The 22,925-nt window shown below is 40.4% G+C and overlaps 3 protein-coding genes across 5 annotated transcripts; all 3 read right to left on the reverse strand.

Moving 5' to 3' along the window:
- Nucleotides 1–6,018: 6,018 nt before the first annotated feature.
- LOC104415848 (ubiquitin carboxyl-terminal hydrolase 27) lies at nt 6,019–11,598 on the reverse strand. Of its 2 annotated transcripts, XM_010027231.3 has the most exons (10): nt 11,270–11,597; nt 10,856–10,982; nt 10,337–10,437; nt 10,022–10,252; nt 9,757–9,825; nt 9,544–9,672; nt 9,182–9,319; nt 7,991–8,053; nt 7,323–7,631; nt 6,019–6,927 (listed from the first exon to the last, which is right to left on the reverse strand). In XM_010027231.3, the coding sequence occupies exons 1-10, from the start codon at nt 11,480–11,482 to the stop codon at nt 6,670–6,672; spliced, it is 1,638 nt and encodes a 545-aa protein (XP_010025533.2). In that variant the 5' UTR covers nt 11,483–11,597; the 3' UTR covers nt 6,019–6,669. The 2 variants fall into 2 exon arrangements, with proteins under 2 accessions (XP_010025533.2, XP_010025535.1); XM_010027233.3 differs by lacking the exon at nt 7,323–7,631 and having other exon boundaries at nt 11,270–11,598.
- Nucleotides 11,599–12,811: 1,213 nt separating this feature from the next.
- Nucleotides 12,812–14,655, reverse strand: LOC104415849 (ethylene-responsive transcription factor ERF110). The gene is made up of 2 exons (XM_010027234.3): nt 14,134–14,655; nt 12,812–13,502 (listed from the first exon to the last, which is right to left on the reverse strand). The coding sequence occupies exons 1-2, from the start codon at nt 14,408–14,410 to the stop codon at nt 12,931–12,933; spliced, it is 849 nt and encodes a 282-aa protein (XP_010025536.2). The 5' UTR covers nt 14,411–14,655; the 3' UTR covers nt 12,812–12,930.
- A 787-nt stretch (nt 14,656–15,442) lies between these two features.
- LOC104415850 (ribonucleoside-diphosphate reductase large subunit) lies at nt 15,443–20,819 on the reverse strand. 2 transcript variants are annotated; one of them, XM_010027235.3, is made up of 17 exons: nt 20,138–20,817; nt 19,557–19,618; nt 19,346–19,433; nt 18,938–19,201; nt 18,584–18,824; nt 18,402–18,478; nt 18,075–18,245; nt 17,859–17,951; nt 17,607–17,756; nt 17,436–17,516; nt 17,181–17,345; nt 16,979–17,098; nt 16,519–16,721; nt 16,282–16,431; nt 16,049–16,196; nt 15,882–15,965; nt 15,443–15,787 (listed from the first exon to the last, which is right to left on the reverse strand). In XM_010027235.3, exons 1-17 carry the CDS (start codon nt 20,363–20,365, stop codon nt 15,695–15,697), a joined length of 2,418 nt encoding a protein of 805 aa, XP_010025537.2. In that variant the 5' UTR covers nt 20,366–20,817; the 3' UTR covers nt 15,443–15,694. The 2 variants fall into 2 exon arrangements, with proteins under 2 accessions (XP_010025537.2, XP_039156744.1); XM_039300810.1 differs by having other exon boundaries at nt 17,181–17,516; nt 20,138–20,819.
- Nucleotides 20,820–22,925: the final 2,106 nt, after the last annotated feature.

The raw sequence follows: 22,925 nt of genomic DNA on the forward strand, positions 1-22,925 counted from the left end.
GGGCCCCTAGAGTCAACGAAAAAGATGCAATGAATGTCTGAAGGAGAAAGAATGAAAATGCTAATCTAAGATATTAGTGATCACAGAAACTTAAAGTGGGCTCTATAGTGTGATCGAGCTGGCTGGATTAGCGTCAATATGGACCGGACCCTCACCCCATGCATTGACCTCTTCAATGGGCCATCTTATCCATATTTTCATTTACTATTGTTTTGCCTTTCTTTCTCTATTTTTTTCTTCTTTCATGTCCTAATCTGTCCATGATGGAAGGCATGTAAATCTAGTTGCGTATTTCACGGGACAAAATTTAACTTTGAGCCACAATTCGTGAGAAAAGATCTTTGCCTCTCGAATGTCAAAGAACTATTAATGGAGGGAGGAAAGTTGCCTTCTTATTTTTTTGAAAAGGAGATTTGACTCTGTTCACTGTCAATGAAAACAATAGTTCACTAGCAAGTGATGAACATGTGGACATCCTCTTAATTATCTTATTGACACAACTATTTAATTTCTGTGGAATGCTTATTCGGAGGATTTTAAAGCATTTAATGATTCTCTTTTGATCTCTTTTCATTTCATGATACCAAATTCTTGTCAATGCCTTCCTAAGGATATTAAAAATGGGTAAATCCTAAATACATCAAAGAGGCATATAAGGGCGTTCTTTTCACTTTTATTTAGTTTGATTCCTTTAGCTTTTTATTCCCTCATATTAGATTTTTGTGTTTCCTTTTCTGATCTTTACTTGGCTTACAAATTATTTTGATCAAATGACAGATGTTTTGTTGGCTTATGAAGGATTCATATATTAGAATCATTAGGTAAGATGCTTTAGAAATTTGATTGTTGTCGAGGGTTTTGGCTTTTTGGATGCTAAAAGATATCATTACATATATTAGGAATATTCGGAATGTCATTTGAACTGTTGTCATCTTTCATAATTTGCATAAAAAATTTATAGCATGTCTGTATATTCGCGCCCTTCTTTCTATATATTGGGTCATACACATTTTTTTTTTCAATAAATCATTTTATTCAACAATGGAAAAAGCAGCAGGAGGGCACCCTGCTCCAAGTTCATTTCAGTTTCAAGGCAACGAACTAGACAGTTAACTAATCTACCGTTTTCCCTATCCCATGTTCGACAAACCCTAGTTCCTGTAGCTCCTCTACAATGCCAGTTGAAGAAGAAGGAAGGACAGGGGCGCCTGCCATCACCCTCCGTAGGAAGGCCGGATAAAGTCCTGGGAGGTGGTTGGTGATGGCCTGAACAGTAAACATCTTCTGAGCTTACAGTTCCAGGCCTGCTTCAGCAGCGATTCCATCTTCTTGACCTTCTCAGCCGCCAGAACGAACATCGCTAGGGACGGCCTAACACCGGCCAATCGAAAGAGTACGAGGATTTTACTAATAGAGATAGACAGCAACGAAGAGAACTGTAAAGTCCATTAGACAACTAATAGCAATGTTTCCCATGGAGTTTTCATTTTCCCATGACATCCTAACATATAACTATTTTGGGATGGTTCCTTTCAAAAGAATTAAGATATGACAGTAAATATTTTTTCATGTAACTTTGTTGTAATATCCATATCATAAGCGGTGCTCCGCACCAACACATGGGCACTTACTAGTATGTAGGACATGCGAGTGTGGTTCGACCATGCTTGATTTCCTACTACATAGTGCTGATTTGGACAATATTGATAACAAGACACGTGTCATGACCTTATTCGAGCTAGGCATTGCCCTAGTTGAGCTCATTGCATAGCAAAAATTCATATGAAGGCAAGTATATATGGTTACTTTCCCCGGACAATGATATGCGATCTCATATATCTATCTGCACACCCAAGACCTATCCATCGAGGCTCTTCATCAAATCCAGTTGTCCTATCTTTTCAATCAATTGATGTCTCCAATTCGAAGCCCCAATTAGCAGTACGATAGATCGTGTTTATCATTGTATGCACAGTGTCTTTATAGACAAGGCAGGGCCACTTAATGGATGATCATTTGGGCATGGCCATGTGACTTTGGTACGTACATTAACACGGTCATTTGCCTTATCTGAAGCTCGAACCTTGTCTCTTAGTCCCTTTCACCATTATAATCACCACTTTCCAAAACTTGATTGAATCAAACAAACCCTCTCAAGATCTTATAGAAGTCATACTTTTTAAAGATGGGTTTTGCTAGTTAAAGACTGCCTTTGAAGCACTTCTTATTAAGTATCCAAATAGGGGAAGTGTACACTTTTCAATCTACAGTTGCAGCTATTTTGTTTACAAACGTCGGAAGTTCTTATTTATCAGCACTATCATGACACTTGTTAAGTATACTTAATAAGGATCATCTTGATGTATAACATACGACTACACATAATACAAATGCGTTTTTGCATTTGGAGAAATGGTTCTAGTGAAGTGTAGGATTTCTCTGTTCAATTCTACCACCTTACACATTACCAATAGTCTGGTCGGCCAATAATATTTGATACGTATCATAGTCATTTAATGTGCCTGGAGAGTATGCAATGGAAATCCGTGTGACCTACTTCAATTCTCACTAAAAAGAAACGAAATGAAATTCACATGTTCTCTGCAGCAACAACATTATTATGTCAACTGGACACAATGAGAAGGCCATTGACATTTAATGTTGATCTAAGATTAGAAACATGAATACATGTACAGGTATAGCTTGCTTGAAGCTGTTCCCCGCCTGTTTCTTGCTACAGGCTTTGAGCCACCTCAACCACAGAAAGCAAGTAAATCTTGCTCAGCTGGGCAAAGATATCCACTCATAGGGGAGACAGTGGTTTGTACCGAAATCATTCAGAAAAAGGTATGTTAAGATTAATATCCATACACCTCTTATAACCTGGCTTAAATTTGTCACTGATGATGCCAGCAAACTTTAAAAAAGTTTCTCAATACTGTATTAAAATGGAAAACCCTTTCCTCCAACAGGATGAGCTTGGAGTGGTGTCTTGTCCAAAGATGTGTAGGATGTAAATCTTAGATAGCCCTAGGCGAATTTTAACCAGAAAAAATACTGATGAATCAAGATATAAATTACTGAATTTCATACAGTGGAATATAGAGACATCTTTTATCGAAACGTTCGCTAATAATTAAATTATCATCAGCCAAGAAGCTGAAATGTGGGACTCTTCTATCATATACTAAATTCATAAATAAATAAATTCATGTTGAGTTTAAAATATTTCTTATGTACTTCAATATGAATCCAACTTATATTCTTACCAACGCCTATGAAAAACATGTTTTCCTCGAACTATATTTAGACTATTGACATGGTGGGAATTCAAGTCTAGTATATCAATATATGATCATTCTATTAATAGTTATTCTCCACAAACTTGTGTGGTTAATATCTGTTTTTCGCTAATGGTGGATGGAACAAATATGATCTATTTTCTAAAACATCATGATTCATAAGTCCCTTTACAAAAATAGACCTTTTAAGAGAGCCTATAAATTTAAAAAGCAACTCAAGAGGATCCAATATGTGCTTTGTTCATCGGAGGACGACATTTGCAGTCTATATAGCACGATACAACTATTTTAGAAACAGTTTTTGAGACCCCTCCAAAGTGAATCCATAGTCTAAAAGCTTTTTCCTTTCTATTTTCATTTTCAAGGTTTGGACTTGTATTGGGACTTGGGAGAGTTATCTTTAAAACCTAGGGCTAGCATCTTCATTCATGACAAAGAGGGAGACATTGATGTGGACTTCACCTAGAGAATTATTACAAGGAAGTATTTCTCCGTCACCGTCATAGAGCAACTCATGTCCATGGCAAGTACAGCTCTATGTTCTATATAAAGAGAAATATTATAATGCAGACACACAAGAAGTGACATGAAAAGAAGATTGACTACACATATAAACACATATAGATTAAGGGAAGAAGCTTGTGAGGAATATGGCCAATAATAATAAGCTCTCATGCAAGAGACTTGTTTTGGTGGCATTTTGCTTCCTCTGCTTCATCTCCATCACTGCTCAAGGTAATTATAGTTCCTGTGTATCTCTTTCTACATATTTTCTCTAATTCCCGATGGTACTTTTTCAGAATTTTTACAGAAAGGTTATGGCAGTCCATGTTTAAGCTGATCAGCTTAAAGGTGTGACTCAATTTTATGGTGGATTTAGATAAAAGAATGATATACCTTTTGCAATATCTATGATTGTTATGACTTCTGATGTGTGTTCAAGAAGATGAACGTGGATTTGATGAAAAGAAGATCCCATTCAAAGCTTTGAAGAAGTGCATATGTAAATATATATTATTTGAAATGAGGAGGTATACATCAGCATTTGTATTAACAGTACTATGATGATTTTGAGCAGATTGTTCTTTTATTGTTTGCAGGACGGAGTTTGCATGCTGCTGCTGTGGAAAATATTGATGGGTTGGTTCCCAAAGATGCTAATACACCAAAAGAAGAAGGAACAATGGAAGCCGATGATGATTTTTCGTTAATAGATTACTCTCCTGCGAAGAAGAAGACTCCGATCCACAATTAAATTTGCATAGTCTCTGTCACCCCAAGCAAATCTAGTTGTTGCATATGTACTTGGTCATATATATTCGTGCACAAAACCTGGATATGCAAGAACAAAAGTTTTTAGGGATGGAAACTGGGTGATTTCTCTACTACACGTATAGTATATATAGTTTCTATCGATTCAGTGTCAACTAGATGTTAAATTATTGTAGAAGAAATGACAGTACGCACAGTACTAATCGGACAAATGCATCATGAACTCAATGGTGAGTACAATGTAAATCAAGTCATTCACCTTTTCTATTTCAATTCATTGAGGTCATGCAGGCATCAGAATTGAGTACCTGCCAGGTTTGTTACTCGGGAAAGACTTGGATGGATCATTGATTCATGATATTAGATGAAAAAATCGAGCTAAATGTATTTGTTCCTTCCCTTTTTCCAAGTTTCTCTTTTTTATTTTGGATAGAGGGGTCTAATTTCAGCTTCTGCTGTTATACAACCTACTTGATCATGGTGAGCTGTACGAGTGGCGAGATTATCTCAAAGAAAGGTTTCCAGTTAAACTTGATACGTAATCACCATATTTATTAATCTGTTGATGACGCAAGAAGAGGAACAGAAGAAATACTCCATTGGAAGTGAAAGGAAAAGAATCTGTTGAGTGTTTTTTATGAGAGGTTTCACAACACAGCGCCATGTACTTTGAGCTAGAATCGAACAAACAACCTGTGTTTTCCAAAAGCTCCTGTAAGGCCTTTAAGGGTCTGACTTCTTTTTAGTGCAAGTCGATCTTTTTTTAGCTTTTGTGATAAAACCCTAGATGTAACACATAAGTAAAATGGCCATATCTCATGTCTCCGAAGTTCATCAGGCTAAACCTCAATGTCAATTGGTTAAACGCGACAAGTTTCGGGAGCTATTTGGAGTTGCTAAAATGAAAATGCCCACCAACAATAAGTGTGTATAGGAGATTTGAATTGTTTGGATTGTAATCCATCAGCAAGGGGCGTGGATGATATTTTCCCCTCTTTCAACAAAAAATCGGTGAACAAGAAGAGGTAAATATAGATCACGCCCCACCGACTGACACATCATGACGAGAACATCACATGACCTGTCCGAATGATATCGCTGATAACAATCCGAGCATCTTTACTCGTGGCTAACCTTGTATATGTCAAACAAATCAGAGACCCCGTCCCATACCGTCCAGGAAAGCGTTTTCACCGAGTGAGATAATTGGCAAGTGTCCAGCTCAACTTATGAAAATCAATCCTCATTTCATGATTAGATCTCAATGAAACACTATGTTCTCTCCTAACACAACTTAAAAATACTATGTATTTCTCTCATAATGACCATAGCAGATAGGCGTTGGTACACAGACACACAGATACATGAGTGTACTTTTTGTTCTTCTACTCATCCTCAGTCTGTCCTTTTCAATGAACACAATTGTACACTTCTGTGCAAAATAGGAGTAAGAAATATCATTTATTGATGGGTAATAACCGTGTGAACCTGATGACTAGTGATGCAAGTAACCGTGTAACATCCCTCTCGACAATTCAGATTCCAGGTAGGAGAGACATCATCATTAGATGGTGTAATCAGCCACCTGTTTGGCAAAGTACTTAAAACCAGAAAGACAACAAAACTCAGAATGGAATTTGCTGGTATTTTGGTTTCCCTATAATACCTATCCAACGAAGATTGAAATTCTAATCAACAACTGAAAGAATCCTACAAGCACCGCCCCAAGATACGTACCCTTGACACAAAAACAAAAATCTGTCTCAAGGATACTCTTTCATCACAGATTTTTCTTGCTGGCTTGCATGATCTGCTCTGCTGAAATCCCCATATCCTTAGAAGACAACATAAATCTTTTGATCTTTTTCTTTGGGCAGAGCATGCCCTTGACTCTTCACCACACCAAGGAGTCTGCAATTGTACAAAATCGCTGGTGTCTGGGTTGCTAAAGCTTCCTTCATATCAGATATGCACTGCCAGTTCACTCTTCATTTCTCGAAAGTGCATTTGAAAAAAAAAGCCTCAGATTCTCTGATCATGGAACTTCAATCATTACAGGCAACTAGTTGTTACATTTGACTTGTACATCTCAGCCCTAAACCAATCTCTCATAAAAGAGCAAGCTAGCCTCAGCAGCAAGAACATCACTTTCTGACACATTGTACACCTCTGAATCTGAAATGTAAAACCATTGTTCTGAGGCAGTTTCCAAGTGTGGCTGATTTTCCACCTCAGGCGGCTTGGTTCTTACCCTTCTGTAAACTGTATAATGGCCACTTCCCGTTCTTCCAAAATGTTCCACCACTGAAAGAAGACAGTACCAATGACTTTTTGAAGCTTGGGGCGTCAAATCCTACACTCCAAGGGAGAGAAACAAGGAAGCATAAGAAAACTGGGCAATATGATGGTCAAGTATGTTGGAGAATACCAAGCTGTAGTTTTAAAATTTCTAGCTAACTTGTGAGAAATCAATTACTCAACAAAAGAACATAGAATGCCGTTGCATTTAACAGAAGGCACATTGAGAACAGGGAACAAGAGAACAGGGATGATGACCCAAGCCTAGAAATGAAACACAGTAGCTATGAGCTTGCCAAGCAATATTGCCAAAAATAGCTACATGCAGCCAACTCTTATTTGGATAGATGGTCAGTTTAGTTCACTATGGACTTGTCCTAATAATGTGATTTTATAGCTGTTGTTCACTACAGCTAATCCAGTAGCACATCAGTTATGGATATGACTAACCTTGCCATGGGATATAATGCATTCATCATTACAAGAGTCACTAGAGCTGGGTCCATTTGCCACCTCCGCCTCTTCTTTGAAGGGTTTCTGCTGCACAACAGACCCAAATTCATAGTCTACCAACCCTCTTAACCGGATACTGTGACTTTCTGAATCAATGTGCATGTTAGACTGCACAGAAAGAGGGCTTATTTGTTGACTATTAAGGTTCCCTTGCCCAGCGGAAACACTTCCTTTCATGATTTGCATCCCTACCCTATTTGTTGTGTAAGGAGAGAGGTCCAGAACCAATGGAAACGAAATGTGGCCCTACAATCATCAATAATGTTGTTGCGCAGTGAGAATAGCCCAAGACTGGACCACAGCAAGTTTCAAATGAGAATACAAATAAAAAGTCACGAGAAGACAATCATGTGGTATCTACTCGCAATCTGCTTTGAGCTCGAAAAGGGGACAAGGAAAATCATTTGAATAACATGCTTGGGAATGGTCACTATGACTAATGAAGATCCAGTGCTAGACAGGTACTCAGTTGAAGACAAGTACACTATTAGACAGCAGATTGGGAGGACTTCATCAAGTAATAAACATAAGTACAGAACATATCACTAGAAATCTTGCCAGTGCAAGATTGCCAGTGAAACCTCAAGGCAAGAATCCTCGAGTACCTGAAGTTTTAGAGGCTCTCCAAATTCATTCACTGAAGCCCGTTGCAACTGAATGCACAAAATCTGCAGGCAGAAAACACACAAATTGAGCCCTCCAAAAATGGAAAAGGCTCTTGCTAACTAGTGTCTCCAATACACTTGTTAAACATACTTTACTTGGAATAATATAATTTTCAAAGATTGATCTCTTAGTACTAGGACAATAAATGTATGGGAAATTGCAAAGCTTCCTGAATTAATTACTTAATCAATATCTCTAGTAATCCACATAAAATTTGTTATACCTCATGATAGGAGGGGAGAAAAGGAGAAGCTCTACATAAGGAAGGTTATGGTCTATCCGGAATGATTTCTAATTTTAGAACTTTTTGCTTCTCCTTTTGCTTTTAGCATTTCAGATTTGGTCTCCATTTACATACATATGTTGACATTTAAGGTCATTCAGAATCATCTGGAATTTTTACTTTTTTCACATTAACATAATTTTATACAGGAAAGTCAGATAAATGCTTCTCTTTTTTTTTTTCATAAAAGAAAAAACAAATTAGGCTTTAATCTGTGTTTTCTTTATTGCCATAGCATAGAGTAGCATCCATATTTCCCACGAGGCTTCTGTCAGCCCAACAAGGCTGGCAAACAATGGGATACCTGCTTCAAGCTAGGTCCTCCTTAAAATTAAAGAAAGTGGGTTTGCATGTTGACCTCATCCTTCACTTCCAACATGTCAAAAGAGAAGGCCTTCAACCAACAATAGAAAAAGAAAAGTCTTACACTCAAAAGATTTAAAAGTGTATTAAATTTCACCTTTCATAGTATACTGGAGTTAAACCCATCAATTGAAAACAAATACTTGAAGTAAAGTTCCTGAATTCATAATATAATCTCCAAGAATATCCACTTTCACAACAAATATGATGCTATATCCACTTTATAATTGCTTCCAGAAGCATGAGCCACATCTACCATGAACCATGCTAAGCAAATTCTATTTGCGAGAATGAAGCATGGTTTTAGATTTCATGAAATTCAATACTGTGTAATTGCTGCTGTGCCCACAAGAATGTGCACTATGTATAAACAGGCAAATGCAATATGTGAGAAGCTTAAAAGGAGACTTCAGGAATCTAATTTCATTTATCAAAAGAGATCATGGCTTCCTTTACATTGAGCAGAGCAAAGACTCAATAATACCTCCGGCGGACGGGCAATAGTTGACTGCCTAACAGTTTGCGAAAAATCATTTGACCAAGGTAGCATCTTGAGATTGAACTGATTTTGGCAGTCACATAAATCTCCACCACTGCATGACTTAAGTTTCATGATATCCATCTGGGGAAAAAGGCACAAAAGCAACATTGATCTATATAAGCACTAAGTAACTTCAAAATATCATAAGATTTTATCACACAACATGGATAGATGGGTGGCGTCTAATATCCCAAACCAGGATTAAGGAATATGCAGATGAGAATGTAGAACATGCATAAATTCAAGTATAATTTGCCCCAAAGCAGTTGAGAGAGACGGAATAAGTAATGTCTTTGAGTAAGTACCTCACTTGGCCTAACCAATGATAAGTACTTCGCTGCAGCGATGTGCCAACATTGACTACAATGGTAATTGACAACTCTCTCGGCAGCAACAAACTGCTTTAAGCAATCTCGCAATGTACAACCTCCTATCTATTCCAAGCAAAAAAGTTCCAAGGTGAAAACAAAATGACAAAGATTTCAAACTATATCCAGGTAGATCCTTAGTGAACTTACAATGGTTGAGCCATTACACAGCACAGGAGAAAGCAGCAAAGTATGGAAAAATTCAAAATTTAGTGAAATCTGCAAAAACAAGAAAAGACCATATTCAGCAGATAAATAAGTGGATCACTACAAGTCTACAACCTATATGTCCAAACCTGAACAACAACATACAATTCAGATCCAAGGTCAGAGACATAATGTGCTTCTGACAAAATGACAAAAGTGACTCATCAAAGCTTTTCAAAACAAATATCCTTGTGAATGCCATATGAACCTGAGATGAACAACTTTGACACGTTAAAAAGCTACGAATAATCCCATCGAAAGGCCCGAGGAAGTGCTTCTGCCATCTTTGCTGTTCACTTTGGTTGTCTCTACTCTTTGAAGAAAGAACCCTACTGGTAGTATCAGAAACAACGGCTAGAGGACTTCGAACTGGAACATACCACTCTGAAAATTCCTCCCTTAAGGAGGAGAGAAGATGGAGGAGTGCTTCTGCTGCATCCTAACCACCAAACAAGGAGAATACACTAAAAGTCTGAAAATCTTAAAGTCATCAAATAAAGCAATGCAGGAGACGTAAGAGCACCTGCTGGCTTGTCAGATTGAAATTGGGTATATAATGGGCCATCTCAAGCATCACTCTTCGAGGGCTCAGTACTACCCTCCTATCACCAGAACTGCATAGCTCTGCAACAAAAGCAAAAGTTGTTGGAATTAGAATTGACATGTATCAGTTCTTGATAACTAAGTGAAGAGCAATGAAAGAAACTCTTGCAATGACCAATAAGATGATTATGCCGTCTAATTGACCCTTGAATTTTTTTAAAAGTTCAAGGATTTCCACTTTTCTTCTCTTCGTTCTTTCAAATTTGGGAGAATAAAAGAAATGATACATGTTTAATCAAGCTATAAATGTAATGCTGCCGCATCTCCATTCAGAATTGTGAAATTCCAGCCAACCATAGGATGAAAAAGGAAGCACCCTACTGATGCAACTTCCAATAAGTTTCCACCATCAACTCATTTTAAGATTAGCAGAAATATATTGCCTCCTAAGTTGCGACCACAAACTTACAATGAGTCTACATTAAAATTGAAGTGTTACCTTCGAGAAGATCGTCCAATGCAAGGGTTAGTGGCATCATTTCTGCCTTCTCCTCCACGACTGTCAGTTCACATTCCTCCAAGAACTTGTGAACAAAAGGTTGGAAGCACGAACAACTAGCCAGAGCCTGCAAAAGTCCCCGTCTTTTTTAGCCAAACAAAATCAACCCCATCAATCAGACAACCACCCAAGCTCAGGCACATGAATATCCATAATCACAGCGAAGCACCCAAACATCATCATACGCGCTAATCAAGATTGTCTCTTTGATCAAGATCTCACTTCCACGTTCCATCCACAAGCGCCTTTAAACCAAAGAGCTTCGGCAAAATGTAAAGACAGAACAAAGAAAAGGGGCAAACCAAGAAAACTCAGCCAACAAGCATGACCACCACGGACAAGAAACCTCAGTACCTGCAAGACTGCATTAAGGAAACAGTTGTTGCCGAGGTTTTGCAAACCGGGCACGGAGAACTTCGCTTCAAGATGATTCTTTCTCTGGAATAACAACGAGAGGCCACCGAAGGACCCGACTATGCCATCTCTTTTCAAGGCGAAGACGAAACCGGCAACACCCACAAGGCCCGCGAGGGAGAGATGGAGCTTAGAAGCAGAAACCCACTTCATGGGCGAACCAGAAGAGCGCTACTCCTGCTCAAGGTCGTGTCTTTGATAGCGGCAACACATTCTTCGCTCGCCAAACTCCTCTGCGTCAAGAAACGACTTTTCCAAACTCCTCTGCAGAATCACCGTACGTCTCCCTTTCACAGTACGAGCCGGCACTGGGCGGGCCTAGTAGACTCCGCCCATCAGCAGAGCTCAGCCCAGGCCCTCTCAGGCTTCGGACCGAAATGCTTTATCCGAACGAGGGAAACCATCGATGCATCCACTCGTGGAAAAGCAAGATCGTACTAGGCGAGCAATGAGCAAATGATCAAGATTCTTTCTCCAAATCTTGGTTCTTCGGTCTCTAGGGGACTCCCAAGTCTCCCAATTAAAGGCCAAGAGCGGTCCACTTTAGGCCCAAGATAAACATAAAGACTGAACTATCTCGAGATTTGTGAAATATCTTACAAATTTCATGAATCGATTAAGTTAAAAAATTTTACTGGTACATATGGGCCGATCTAAAGCAATTTGCAATACTATTTATAAAATTCGAACGGCCGACAAACTCCAATTCCTGAGCATAATTCCCAAGACCCAACCAGTTGCACCAACCCTCGGGATAGATTGGTAGTGTTTATGCTGTAGCTATTAATAAGTTGTATACAATTAGAGAAAATAGTATTTCCACCTCAGTCGTCGTGGCCTTGGCTGACTAGGACATTGTTGAGGTAGTCAAAGATGGTGGTCCGCAAGCCACCGATGGGGAGAGAGGGAGGATGAAGAAAATGAGATTTTTGGGTACTCTATATCATGGAGATTGTCATCATTGATAGCTATGTCACATAGTGCAATGATGATTTTGTAAAGGTTTTTCTTATGTGAGATAAGATATAAAGATTCATAATTAATCAAATTAGGAGCTGGTTTTGTGTGGACTGAGTAAAGCCCGGTCTGTGATGAGAATGGTCAAGTTATTTCTTTGATTCTCATGCACGAATAATCTCATATAAGGAGCAATTATTGAATGCAATTTGTGAGGGGTGGTCTAATTGAATCAATAATACATAGGGCAATAGAAGAGAAACACTTGGGCTTTGGAACGTCATCATTCCAAATTAACAACGATGAATTACAAATTTCTTTTTCTTCATTTCTATGTTCTAAATTTTAATTATGGAAATCTTGGGATGTCATTTTCGAGGTTTACAGATTTTACATAGCTGAATAAGAACTTAAGGAGACAGTGATTCATGACTCTGAAAAAATCATGGAGGCCAAAATCCGGTTCAAAAGTTTCACTCTTAAAGACATACGGTACGCATTCAAGCGTTCGCGAGACTTTTGCGGTATGAATGATGCCTGGCACCGTAATTGAAACCGATTTACGAACAAATATAAGGCCAATTCTGAAATCACAAACAGGTGCATATACAACTGAGTATATTCAATACTGCCTAGAGAAGGAGCTAAAATGGCCAGGAACCAGATCGAGTGGGGAAAGCAAAAGATGCTGCTTTTGAAACTGAAGATGAAGAAGAAGACGGCGAAGAAGATGATGGCAACAGATTAGAATGCGCGAGGTCAGGATCAGGAGACAACCAAGAGCACCATTCACCGCAGCCATGATCCGGACCCGAGGCCAACTGATGCTCCGTGTCTGCTGGAACGGTCACATGGGTCCTCGCGGCGTCTGGAACCGTCATCTGGGTCGCGGGAGGAGCCGCCAGCGACAGGCGGGCCACGACGTTCTCCGGGAAGTTGAGCTTGGCCTTGTTGCCTCGGTATTTCAAGGCTGCGACGTCATACGCCTGGGCCGCCCCTTCAGCCGTCTCAAACGTGCCTAGCCAAACCCTCGCGGCCTTGACTGGGTCTCGGATCTCGGCTGCCCACTTCCCCCACGGCCTCTGTCTCACTCCTCTGTATTTTCTTCTCGGTTGGTGTTCGTCGTTGGACATCGACATCGCAGCTGTACTGTTGCTGTACTCATAAGTTGGAGTTGCATGGTTTGTTGTCTTCATGCTGGGACCTTCCATGATGCCTATAACAAAGAATTGGAAAAGAAAAGTACAAAAAAGTTGGTAAAGGTTCACACCACAAAATATGTTGCGCAACTGTCGTGAAACCACATACCGATCAAATTTCCTATGCTTGTTTTTAGTTTTTAATATACATTTTGAGAACAAGATCTTTGAATTATAAAGTATATAATATCACATCTGAGCGTTGTATGATGCTACGGTTATGTAAATATTAGAAACGCTACATTTCAAGGAAAGGACCATCTATCGGCTAAATCAATAAATGTGTTTATGAGTTATACTACAGATCCTGCAGAAAATTAGACGAGTTTAATTGCCTCCTATCAATGAAACAAATGTGTGTCATAAGCTAAAGCAAACGTAACGAATTAGCTGCAATGCAAAAGTGGAGTTAAAGTACATGTTGGATATGATATTAGTAGTCTAAAAATTGTGATTTATAGTCTCTGATATTTAGATGATTTATATTAGATTTATGCAAAAGGTAAAACCGATGATATGAGTTCTATATGCGGAGTATTTCATAGCACACGTCATCTCCAACTTATCTGATGTCTTCACATTTCATTATTGTTCCCATTTTATCGGATGTCTATGGAAAGCCATTAAACTCATAACCATTGCAATTACCTCTCGCAGCATCATCAACGGACGACTCTCTTCCAGGGGCTCTCCGAAGCTGCGCCTCCGCCGATGGCTCGGCCGACAGATCTCCATGGCCTCTCTTCAGCCTCAGGACTCCGGAGGGAAAAGGAAAAGGACACAACTCCTCGGCATCGCTGGGGACTTCCCCGGCCACCACTCGCGCCAGAGCCAGCACCATGGCTGACGTCTCTCTTTCCCTGTCCAGCCCGGGATAGAGGATCGGCGCTTTGTCACCCCGATCAGCCACCTTCAGCCCCGACATGACTCGTGCACGCACCGACAGCAGCCGCTCGCGACGCCGTCAAAACCCTCAAATACTGGATAAACGCTTGCCAAACTCAACGGACGAGAGCTTGAACGAGAGATGGAGAAGAAGGGTCACGTAAATAAAGGGTCGGGGCTGGCGATCGGATTGGTGAGGAGGCGACAATGTAAACGCCGTCTTTTCTGCTGCAACTCTCTAGTTGGTCGACATCGGAAAACACCTCATAATAATAATAAAGATAAGACGTGACGTTTTAGATATGGGAGGCGAAAATATAAAGATCGAGAGATGGATAGACGTTGGGGCCGGAGTTGGCAATGAGATAAGTCAGAGTCTCATTAAAGAGATTCTGCAACTTGGGAAAAAGATAGATCAAGAAGAAAAGAGGTACAGAAACTGTGCATGGATAGTCAACAGCCATGGTGTAAAAAGGCTTCCCCGTTCACAGCGAGCGGTCTTCGTCTCGGGAGGGGACCGAAGTTTTTCACGGTTTCACTTTTACCCGCACCGAGAGGGTGGCGGTGATTTTATTATAGATTTTAGCTGTTGTTATATAGCATCACTAAACTGCGTGTTTCGGATAGGACCGAAAAGCATCCCGACCGACATGAAAAAAAATTAGAAAACGAAAGGAGCCAAAAGAAGATCTAAGGCTCCGCCGCTCAGCTGCCCACGTGGGCTCTCGCGACTGGGCCCTTGCAGCGGCAACACCCGGGACGCACTCAACATCTGGGGATGGTGGTCAACGCTCGCCTCGGTCGACTTTCTAATGAACGCGGTTTGGCCGCATCCCCCCACGTCAGCTCGGTGTCAGTGCATTTTCGGAAGCCATTTGATTGCACGGTGCACGGTTGGGATTGCCTAACTCTTTACCAAAAAGACAGTGATGTAGATGTCGACGAGGTCAGATATTGTAGGCCCACTTTCGAGTCGTGTAAGAAAGAGAGAGACAGTTGTCTCGCGCTCCACCACCAATCAAACCCGTGTTGGTTTCGAGTACCAATACCCTTTTTGTAGAAGGCGAACAAGTTGCAAAACCAACCATTTCATACTTCAAATTGAACATTAGATATACACATTCCAGAGTTCAAACCAACCCCACATCAGTATTTGACAACTATACAGATAACTTGTATGTCATTCAGATTGAAACCTATGGTGCCAAAGCTTTTTCCTTTCGGCTGGACCGAGCACACGAGCTGAGTGCTCCATTCCCCATGTCAACGGCTGGGCCGGACCCAGAAGCACCGGGTCTTGTGCATCTGTTTGGTGAACTCATTTTCAGCTTCCACATGCCATGCATTCTTCCCTGTTTGTCAAGGAACACACCACCTGAGCCATTTTTGTGTCGTCATCTTGGGCTGCGGCAGGTTCCTGCATCACCAAACGTAAATGGGCCATAAAGAGAATGAACTCCACATAAGTTAAAATGCTCGTGTCCAAACAAAAGTTAAATGTATAGCCTTACTTTGATCACTGAAGTATCCACTGTGAACTTGATTGCATCGGCTGCAGCACGGGTCCGCAGATAGTACATCCCCGTTTTCAGACCCTTTCATGACAAACATTAATGAGTGAGATGAGCTGCTAACAGATTAGCTTGATTAACAAGAGACAAACGACAAGTGTACATACCCTGGTCCATGCATAGAAGTGTAGGGATGTTAACTTTCCAAAATTGGGTTGATCCATATGAATATTTAAGCTTTGACTCTGGTCAATGTAGCTTCCACGGTCCGCAGCCATGTCAACCAACGTCTTCTGCTTGATCTCCCACACAGTCCTGTGAGCAGATGAATTTTTTTGAACAAGACAAGACATAACCCCAAGGGAGGTGAAGGAATATCCAGTGTAACACAGTTACATACTTGTATATAAGCTTTAGCTCTTCAGGAACCTCTGAAATATTATGAACAGAGCCATTCTCAATTATTATCTTGTTCTTGACAAATGGAGACCAAAGACCCATCTCTGTTAAGTCATGAAGAAGATGTTTGTTCACAACAACAAATTCACCACTGCAAAGAGAAACATAGATGGACACAGTCAGAAATTGCATAGCAGTATGAAAGAGAATGTAACAATTACTGATGCCCGAAAGAAACCTTAGAACTCTTCGGCTGTATATGTTGGAAGTATAAGGCTCAAAGCACTCATTATTCCCAAGAATTTGACTGGTCGAGGCAGTCGGCATGGGAGCTATAAGAAGTGAGTTCCTCACTCCATTCTTTGATATCATGTTCCTAAGAGCAACCCAGTCCCATCGATCAGATGGAGTCACATTCCACATATCTGGCTGAAGAACACCCTAAGGAATGGACCAAAACATTGCCAGTTAGGATTAATTAAGATGGCCTACCAATACATACAACATTCAGAAGAAAAAATAGAAAAGACAGGTAACATCGTGAAAGGTGTCATGTGAATCAGTAGCACCCAAATGAACTGTTTACTTTTATCTTTTCTACCTTTTAAGTACTAGCTATAACAATGCAATAAAACAGAGAATCATAAGCCTACTCAGGAATCACAACACTACAAAATAGGCTCCTTGCAGAAATATACCTTGCTGACAGGACTTCCTTCATACGTCTCATATGACCCTTCTTTTGCAGCCAGCTCAGTGGAAGCCTTCAAAGCATGGTAGTATATGGTTTCAAAGATGTCTTTGTTTAACTGCTGAGCCTGAAAGTGCACAGCAAAAACCACTGATAAGAATAGATGGACTCACAATCACCAAGACAAATCAAGATTGGACTTAGCTTACCTCTGGCGAATCAAATGCCATACCAAGCAAAATAAACGTATCAGCAAGTCCTTGCACACCAATGCCAATTGGCCTATGTCGTAAATTTGACCTTCTAGCAGTTTCAACAGGGTAGTAATTGACATCAATAATCTTGTTCAGGTTTGTAGTAACAATTGCAGTAACCTGACCAGACATTACAAGGACATAAGCTTCATCACAAAATGTAATGGAATCACATAGCAAATAGTGTATGCAGTGAGTTATAATGCAAACCTCTGCCAGTTTGTCAAAGTCAAAATATCTGTTCTTAAATCCCCTACTCCCGACAAGCTTGGATGCACTTGATTCCATTCCCTGTGATTGAGAACAGTTAGATATAACCAACAAAAGGACATATTAATGGAGTGAAACCAAGAGAACTCCTAATGGAAAGTCATGCCATACCTTCTCTCGGACAAATCTAGGCAAAGCAATAGATGCAAGATTACACACAGCTGTTTCTGTTGGACTTGTGTACTCAATAATCTCAGTGCAGAGGTTGGAAGATTTGATGGTACCTAGGTTCTGCTGGTTGCTCTTTCTATTGCATGTATCCTACATGAACAATAAGATCAGACAAAACACTAGACTATTCCCGTGAACATCAATGTAGAACAATAGCTCAGAGAACATATATTATAGACAAAATTTCCTCACCTTAAAAAGCATGTAGGGGTTTCCAGTTTCAATTTGAGCCTTCAGTATTTCAAACCACAAAGTCTGGGCCTGGACAACCTTCTTTGCTTTACCCTACATACAGAGAAAACAATAGTAGTTAGCTTTTACTTCCAGAGACTAATAAGACATAAACAGACACGTTTCATAATGTACCACAAGCAAATTTAAGTAGCAGAGCAGACCAACAATAGTTACCTCTCTTTCATAGCGCAAATACAACTTTTCAAATTCTTCACCCCAAACATCTGCCAATCCTGGAGATTCACTTGGACAGAAAAGTGACCATTGCCCATTACTTTGAACCCTTTTCATGAATAGATCAGGCACCCAAAGGGCATAAAACAGATCCCGAGCACGATGCTCTTCCTGCAATATCAAGGTTCATCAACAATGAGAAAAAACTATTTCAGAAATAGTTAATCAGCACCTGCTATTACACAAATGACAGACATTTGAATTAAAATAAACACAAATTTGAGGCATTAATAAACTTTTACAAATTCATTGGCATATTATTTATACCTTCCCATGGTTTTTCCTGAGATCAAGAAACTCAAAGATATCTGCATGCCAAGGCTCCAAGTAGACAGCAAAAGCACCTAAATTGCAGCGCGAATAATGGATTAAAGATATGAAATATTATAAGGGCATCACCAGAAAACAAAAAACTAGAGAAAAGAATAGAGATGGCAAGCTAAAATCACCTTTTCTCTTGCCACCCCCTTGATCTACATAACGAGCTGTATCATTAAATACTCGCAACATCGGAACAATGCCATTGGATGTTCCATTCGTCCCACGTATGTAACTACCAGTGGCACGGATATTATGAACAGATACACCAATCCCTCCAGCTGATTTGCTGATAACAGCACACTCTTTCAAGGTATCATATATGCCCTCAATACTATCTTCTTTCATGCACACAAGGAAGCAACTGCTTAACTGCCAATATGAATCAACAGCATGATGTCAGCATATCTGAAAATTCAAAACAGAAGGAACATGCAATTCCCAATAAATATCAAATCTCGGCCTTATGCATGAAATGCACATACTTGGGGCCGAGGTGTTCCTGCATTGAACAGGGTGGGAGAAGCATGTGTGAACCATCGCTGAGACATCATATGATATGTTTTGATGGCAGAATCGATGTCATCCTTGTGAATTCCAACAGCAACCCTCATCAGCATGTGCTGTGGTCTTTCCACAACCTTCCCTTGGACCTTCAGAAGGTAAGACCTCTCAAGTGTTTTGAAACCGAAGAAGTCATAGTCAAAATCTCGATCATAGATGATTTCACTGTCCAAACGAGCAGCATTCTGCCAGACAAAAAGAAGCACAAAACTTAATCATAAGAAGAAGCCTCGCTTCTATAAGCAATCATTACATTCCAGACAAGCTACTATCTCAAGGCCTAATTTCACACGTAGGAAACATGGCCAACAAAGTTGCCAGCCAATTACCTTCATAATTATCTCATAAACATCATCAGCGATCAGAGGAGCCTTTAGCCCTGACCTCTCATTGAAATGGTAGTACATATCCTTGATCCTGCATCAGAAAAAAAGGAAGAGGAAATCAACAATTTTTTCTGTAAAGGAGATGAGAATCTTGCGCATCCCACAAGGTGATTTCAATAATACATCAGTAAGAGGTGAATTTAGCAATACTCACGTCTCTGAAAATATCTTTTTGGTGTTCTTGTGAAGATTCGAAACAGCAATCCTAGCAGCCAACTGCAAAACAACATCATGGAAAAACAAGGACATCAGATCAAGTCCTCATAATCTGTGCTTGGGGTAACGCAGCAACTGCTTATGCAAAGGTCAAATCATGCGCACTTCAGAGCCCCAATTACACCATCACCCCAAAAATTCAAAACCTAAATGATTTAGCCAATTGGACAAACTGGACACCACTTGAACAAACACGATGGTCATACAGAAACACAAATCACCTTCTACTGCAGCATATCCATCCACCAAATCAATAATCATCGGCACGATCATTACCAGAACAACAGGGAAAAAAAACATTCAGACAAAAGAACCCCTGACATCACGCCCAGGCCATACAGAAATCAATGCTAGAAACATCACAAGCGCTTCTAATGAAACACGAATGCGCACACGCCGCTGCACAAACACACAAGCACAATCAGGGCGGACATCAACAGGCTCGACGATCTCAATCACTTGCCCAGAGGACCCATTTCAGTTTCAAACGAACAAAAACGGACGGGGCATCCAACTCACGCAAGCATAGTCAGGGTGATTGGCGGTCATGGCGGCGGCGGTCTCTGCTGCCAATTCATCAAGCTGGCTGGTGGTGACGCCCTTGTAGACCCCGGCGCAGACCTTCTGCGCCACCGAGACAGGGTCGCAGTGCTCCGTGCTCAACCCATAACTCAGCTTCTTCAACCTCGCGGTGATCTTGTCGAAGTGCACCGACTCTTGGCGCCCGTCCCTCTTCACCACATACATCTTCACTCCTCACCCCCGCTCTCTCTCCCTCTCTCTCTGTCTCTGAGGAATTTCTTCAAACAGGTCGCTCGCACAATCCAAAGCGGGAGATGGGTCGGATTTATATAGCGCCCCAGGTGCGCCTGCGTGCTCGGGAAGACTGAATTCGAAATTCGTAATTCAGGGTCGGCCTGGTTTTCCCTCTACTGTGGCCAATTCGGGTAAAGTTTGAAACTTTGGCGCCAAAAACCGAGTTTTTCTTCTATGTGCTGGCTCGTCGTAGTTGGGAAGATTTCAACAGGGAGGGTTCGAAATTGGCTGGAGGTGAGTTGTCTTCGTGGGGCCAGATAGGCACTAATTAAAGCGACCCACCATGAGATTTGAGGGGAAACGCGAAGGAATCAGGGGAAATTAGGGCACGTAATGGAGCGTCCCCTTTTGGGGGCTTGGCGCAACTTTTCGATTTTGGCGCCCAAAGATATGAGAGAGAGAGAGAGGGGGGGACCTCTCTTTTGATGGCAAGTTAATTCACGCTAGCTCAAATGGTTAAGAGAAATCTGGAATTAAATGATCAAATTCATGAATGGTCGACTTTGGTATGTTAGTTAAATCTAGGGGATGATGGAAATTAAAAGTCTCTTATGATGGAATTGATAGGTTCCCAAGTCGATTTGGTCCAACATAAGAATAAGGAATCGAATCAAAATGATCGATTTCTAATCTCTTGAACTAAGGAACAAATTAGGCTGGATAGACCGGCCGATTCCCAAACGGTCCAATGAAATTGATTAGGACACGATATTTCCGGATCTAAAGAACAAGTAAAAGACGGAATAAATAGATTAGGCAAAGTCATTTTCATTTTCCATATTTGAACATGTCTCACTAGGGGTGTGCAACCGGACCGAAAATACCTAGTTTTCGGATCGGCTCACCTGAAAAATAGGGTCGGAAACTGGTTCCCAAAATTTGGAATTGGTTTGGGAATAGGTTTCGAGTGATTACCCACCCGAAAATCGATTCCCGGACCAATTTTGTAAGTAGAGGTCAAAAACCTTTTTTTTTTCCTCTCTATTTCTATTTTTACTCCCACAATCACATGACATTTTTCTTCTTGGCTCTCTCAAATATGCACGGCACTCCTCCTTTGTCATTCATCTTCCTCACTTGCTTCCCTCCCTCATTGGCTCCCTCTCGCACTATTTAATGGACGGACAATGTTCGTTGCCGCCAAATTCTTGTGTATTATATGGATTGGCTTGCCTAATTTCTCTTTTGTAGGAGGAGTTATGCTTGCATAAATGAATAGTTTCATGTAGTAGTTGGGGAATAAAACTAATATTAGACTCATGTTTGTTACTAATTCTTTACCTTATGATTTTATTTATTATAATTAGCCCTGTGGATTCTTAATTTTTCGTTTAGTCAAAAAATTCATATATTTATTTATTACAAGTGCTTAATGTATCAATACAAATTAAGAGGATTACGTTATTTTCTCGTGTATTAATATAAAATCCAAAGTTATATAAGATATTGAGAAATTGCAAAACAGGTCCGGTGAAAACAAGGTTGGCCTTGGAACCAGATTGGAAAAACAGGGTAAATCATGTACAAAGTCAAATACAAACATGGTCAAGTATATGATCTAGAAAATAGAAACCGGTTATAACAGAGTCGGGTACAGGTCCAAGTCTAGACCCTACCCACCCTAGACGCGATCGCCCCTGTGTCTCACTTAATCCATTTCGTTAGGAATGAATATGGGCCTTCCCCCAATCTTACAGTCTAATTTAGAGATGCATGTGAAGCTCGCATCCAAAAGAATAGAGCATTGTCTTGATGATATGCAAAAATAGAAAAAGAGAAGAGGTGAGAGTTAAAGACGAGACCATGAGAGGGAGGCGTCAAGCTCGGGTGAAAGGGACGTTAGAGGTGTCAACGGTTCGGTTTGGTTCGATTTTTTTGAAAAATGGAACCGTTAGAAAAATCTTCTGAACCAAACCGAAACCGAACCGAATTGAATACAAACCCAACCGAAATTTCGGTTCGGTTCGATTCGGTTTTTTGGTTTTTGGTTTTTAACCTTTGGTTTTCGATTTTCGTTTTTTTTTCCTGTTAAACTTAGATTTCTCCACTTTTATTTGTTGGTTCGTTCGGTTCGGTTAACCAATAAAAACTGAACCGAACCGAAAAATTTCGGGTTTTAATGAAAACCAAACTAAATGAAAATCAAACCGAAAAAATCAAAATTTTCGGTTCGATTACTAACATCCCTCAAGGACGTGACTTAGGTGAGAGAAGGTGGTGCCGTCTAAGAGTTGAGCGAGAAGGACGTGACTCACTGAATCGGGCAAAGGAGGGAAATAGATGCGACTATGTGTGACTCACAGTTGAGCCAGCCTTGAGAGACGAGAAGCGGTTAGGGTTTGTCTCCAATGAGTTATTGATTTAAGTGAGAAGAGGAAAAGAGGAGGGTTGTGTGATTCGTGAGTGGTGAATAGGGAAGAGAAGGCGTGAGGCTTAAGCGATATAGTTTACTAAGAAATTAAAAAAAAAAATATTCAGTTCGGTCCAGGCA

Source organism: Eucalyptus grandis, chromosome 8 (assembly GCF_016545825.1).
Source record: "Eucalyptus grandis isolate ANBG69807.140 chromosome 8, ASM1654582v1, whole genome shotgun sequence".
Classification (NCBI taxonomy): Eukaryota; Viridiplantae; Streptophyta; class Magnoliopsida; order Myrtales; family Myrtaceae; genus Eucalyptus; species Eucalyptus grandis.

What these genes read in the sequence shown, in the direction of transcription:
- LOC104415849 (XM_010027234.3), bottom strand. Translation starts at nt 14,410, where the DNA reads ATGTCGGGGCTGAAGGTGGCTGATCGGGGTGACAAAGCGCCGATCCTC. An exon ending in CGTTGATGATGCTGCGAGAG is followed by an intron (nt 13,503 to 14,133) that starts GTAATTGCAATG and finishes TCTTTGTTATAG; the next exon opens with GCATCATGGAAGGTCCCAGC.
- LOC104415850 (XM_039300810.1), bottom strand. Translation starts at nt 20,365, where the DNA reads ATGTATGTGGTGAAGAGGGACGGGCGCCAAGAGTCGGTGCACTTCGAC. An exon ending in CAGGAACACCTCGGCCCCAA is followed by an intron (nt 18,825 to 18,937) that starts GTATGTGCATTT and finishes TCATATTGGCAG; the next exon opens with TTAAGCAGTTGCTTCCTTGT. An exon ending in AGGGGGTGGCAAGAGAAAAG is followed by an intron (nt 18,479 to 18,583) that starts GTGATTTTAGCT and finishes GCTGCAATTTAG; the next exon opens with GTGCTTTTGCTGTCTACTTG.
- LOC104415848 (XM_010027231.3), bottom strand. Translation starts at nt 11,482, where the DNA reads ATGAAGTGGGTTTCTGCTTCTAAGCTCCATCTCTCCCTCGCGGGCCTT. An exon ending in TCCTTAATGCAGTCTTGCAG is followed by an intron (nt 10,983 to 11,269) that starts GTACTGAGGTTT and finishes GGACTTTTGCAG; the next exon opens with GCTCTGGCTAGTTGTTCGTG. An exon ending in GTCAAAGTTGTTCATCTCAG is followed by an intron (nt 9,826 to 10,021) that starts GTTCATATGGCA and finishes TTGTTTTTGCAG; the next exon opens with ATTTCACTAAATTTTGAATT.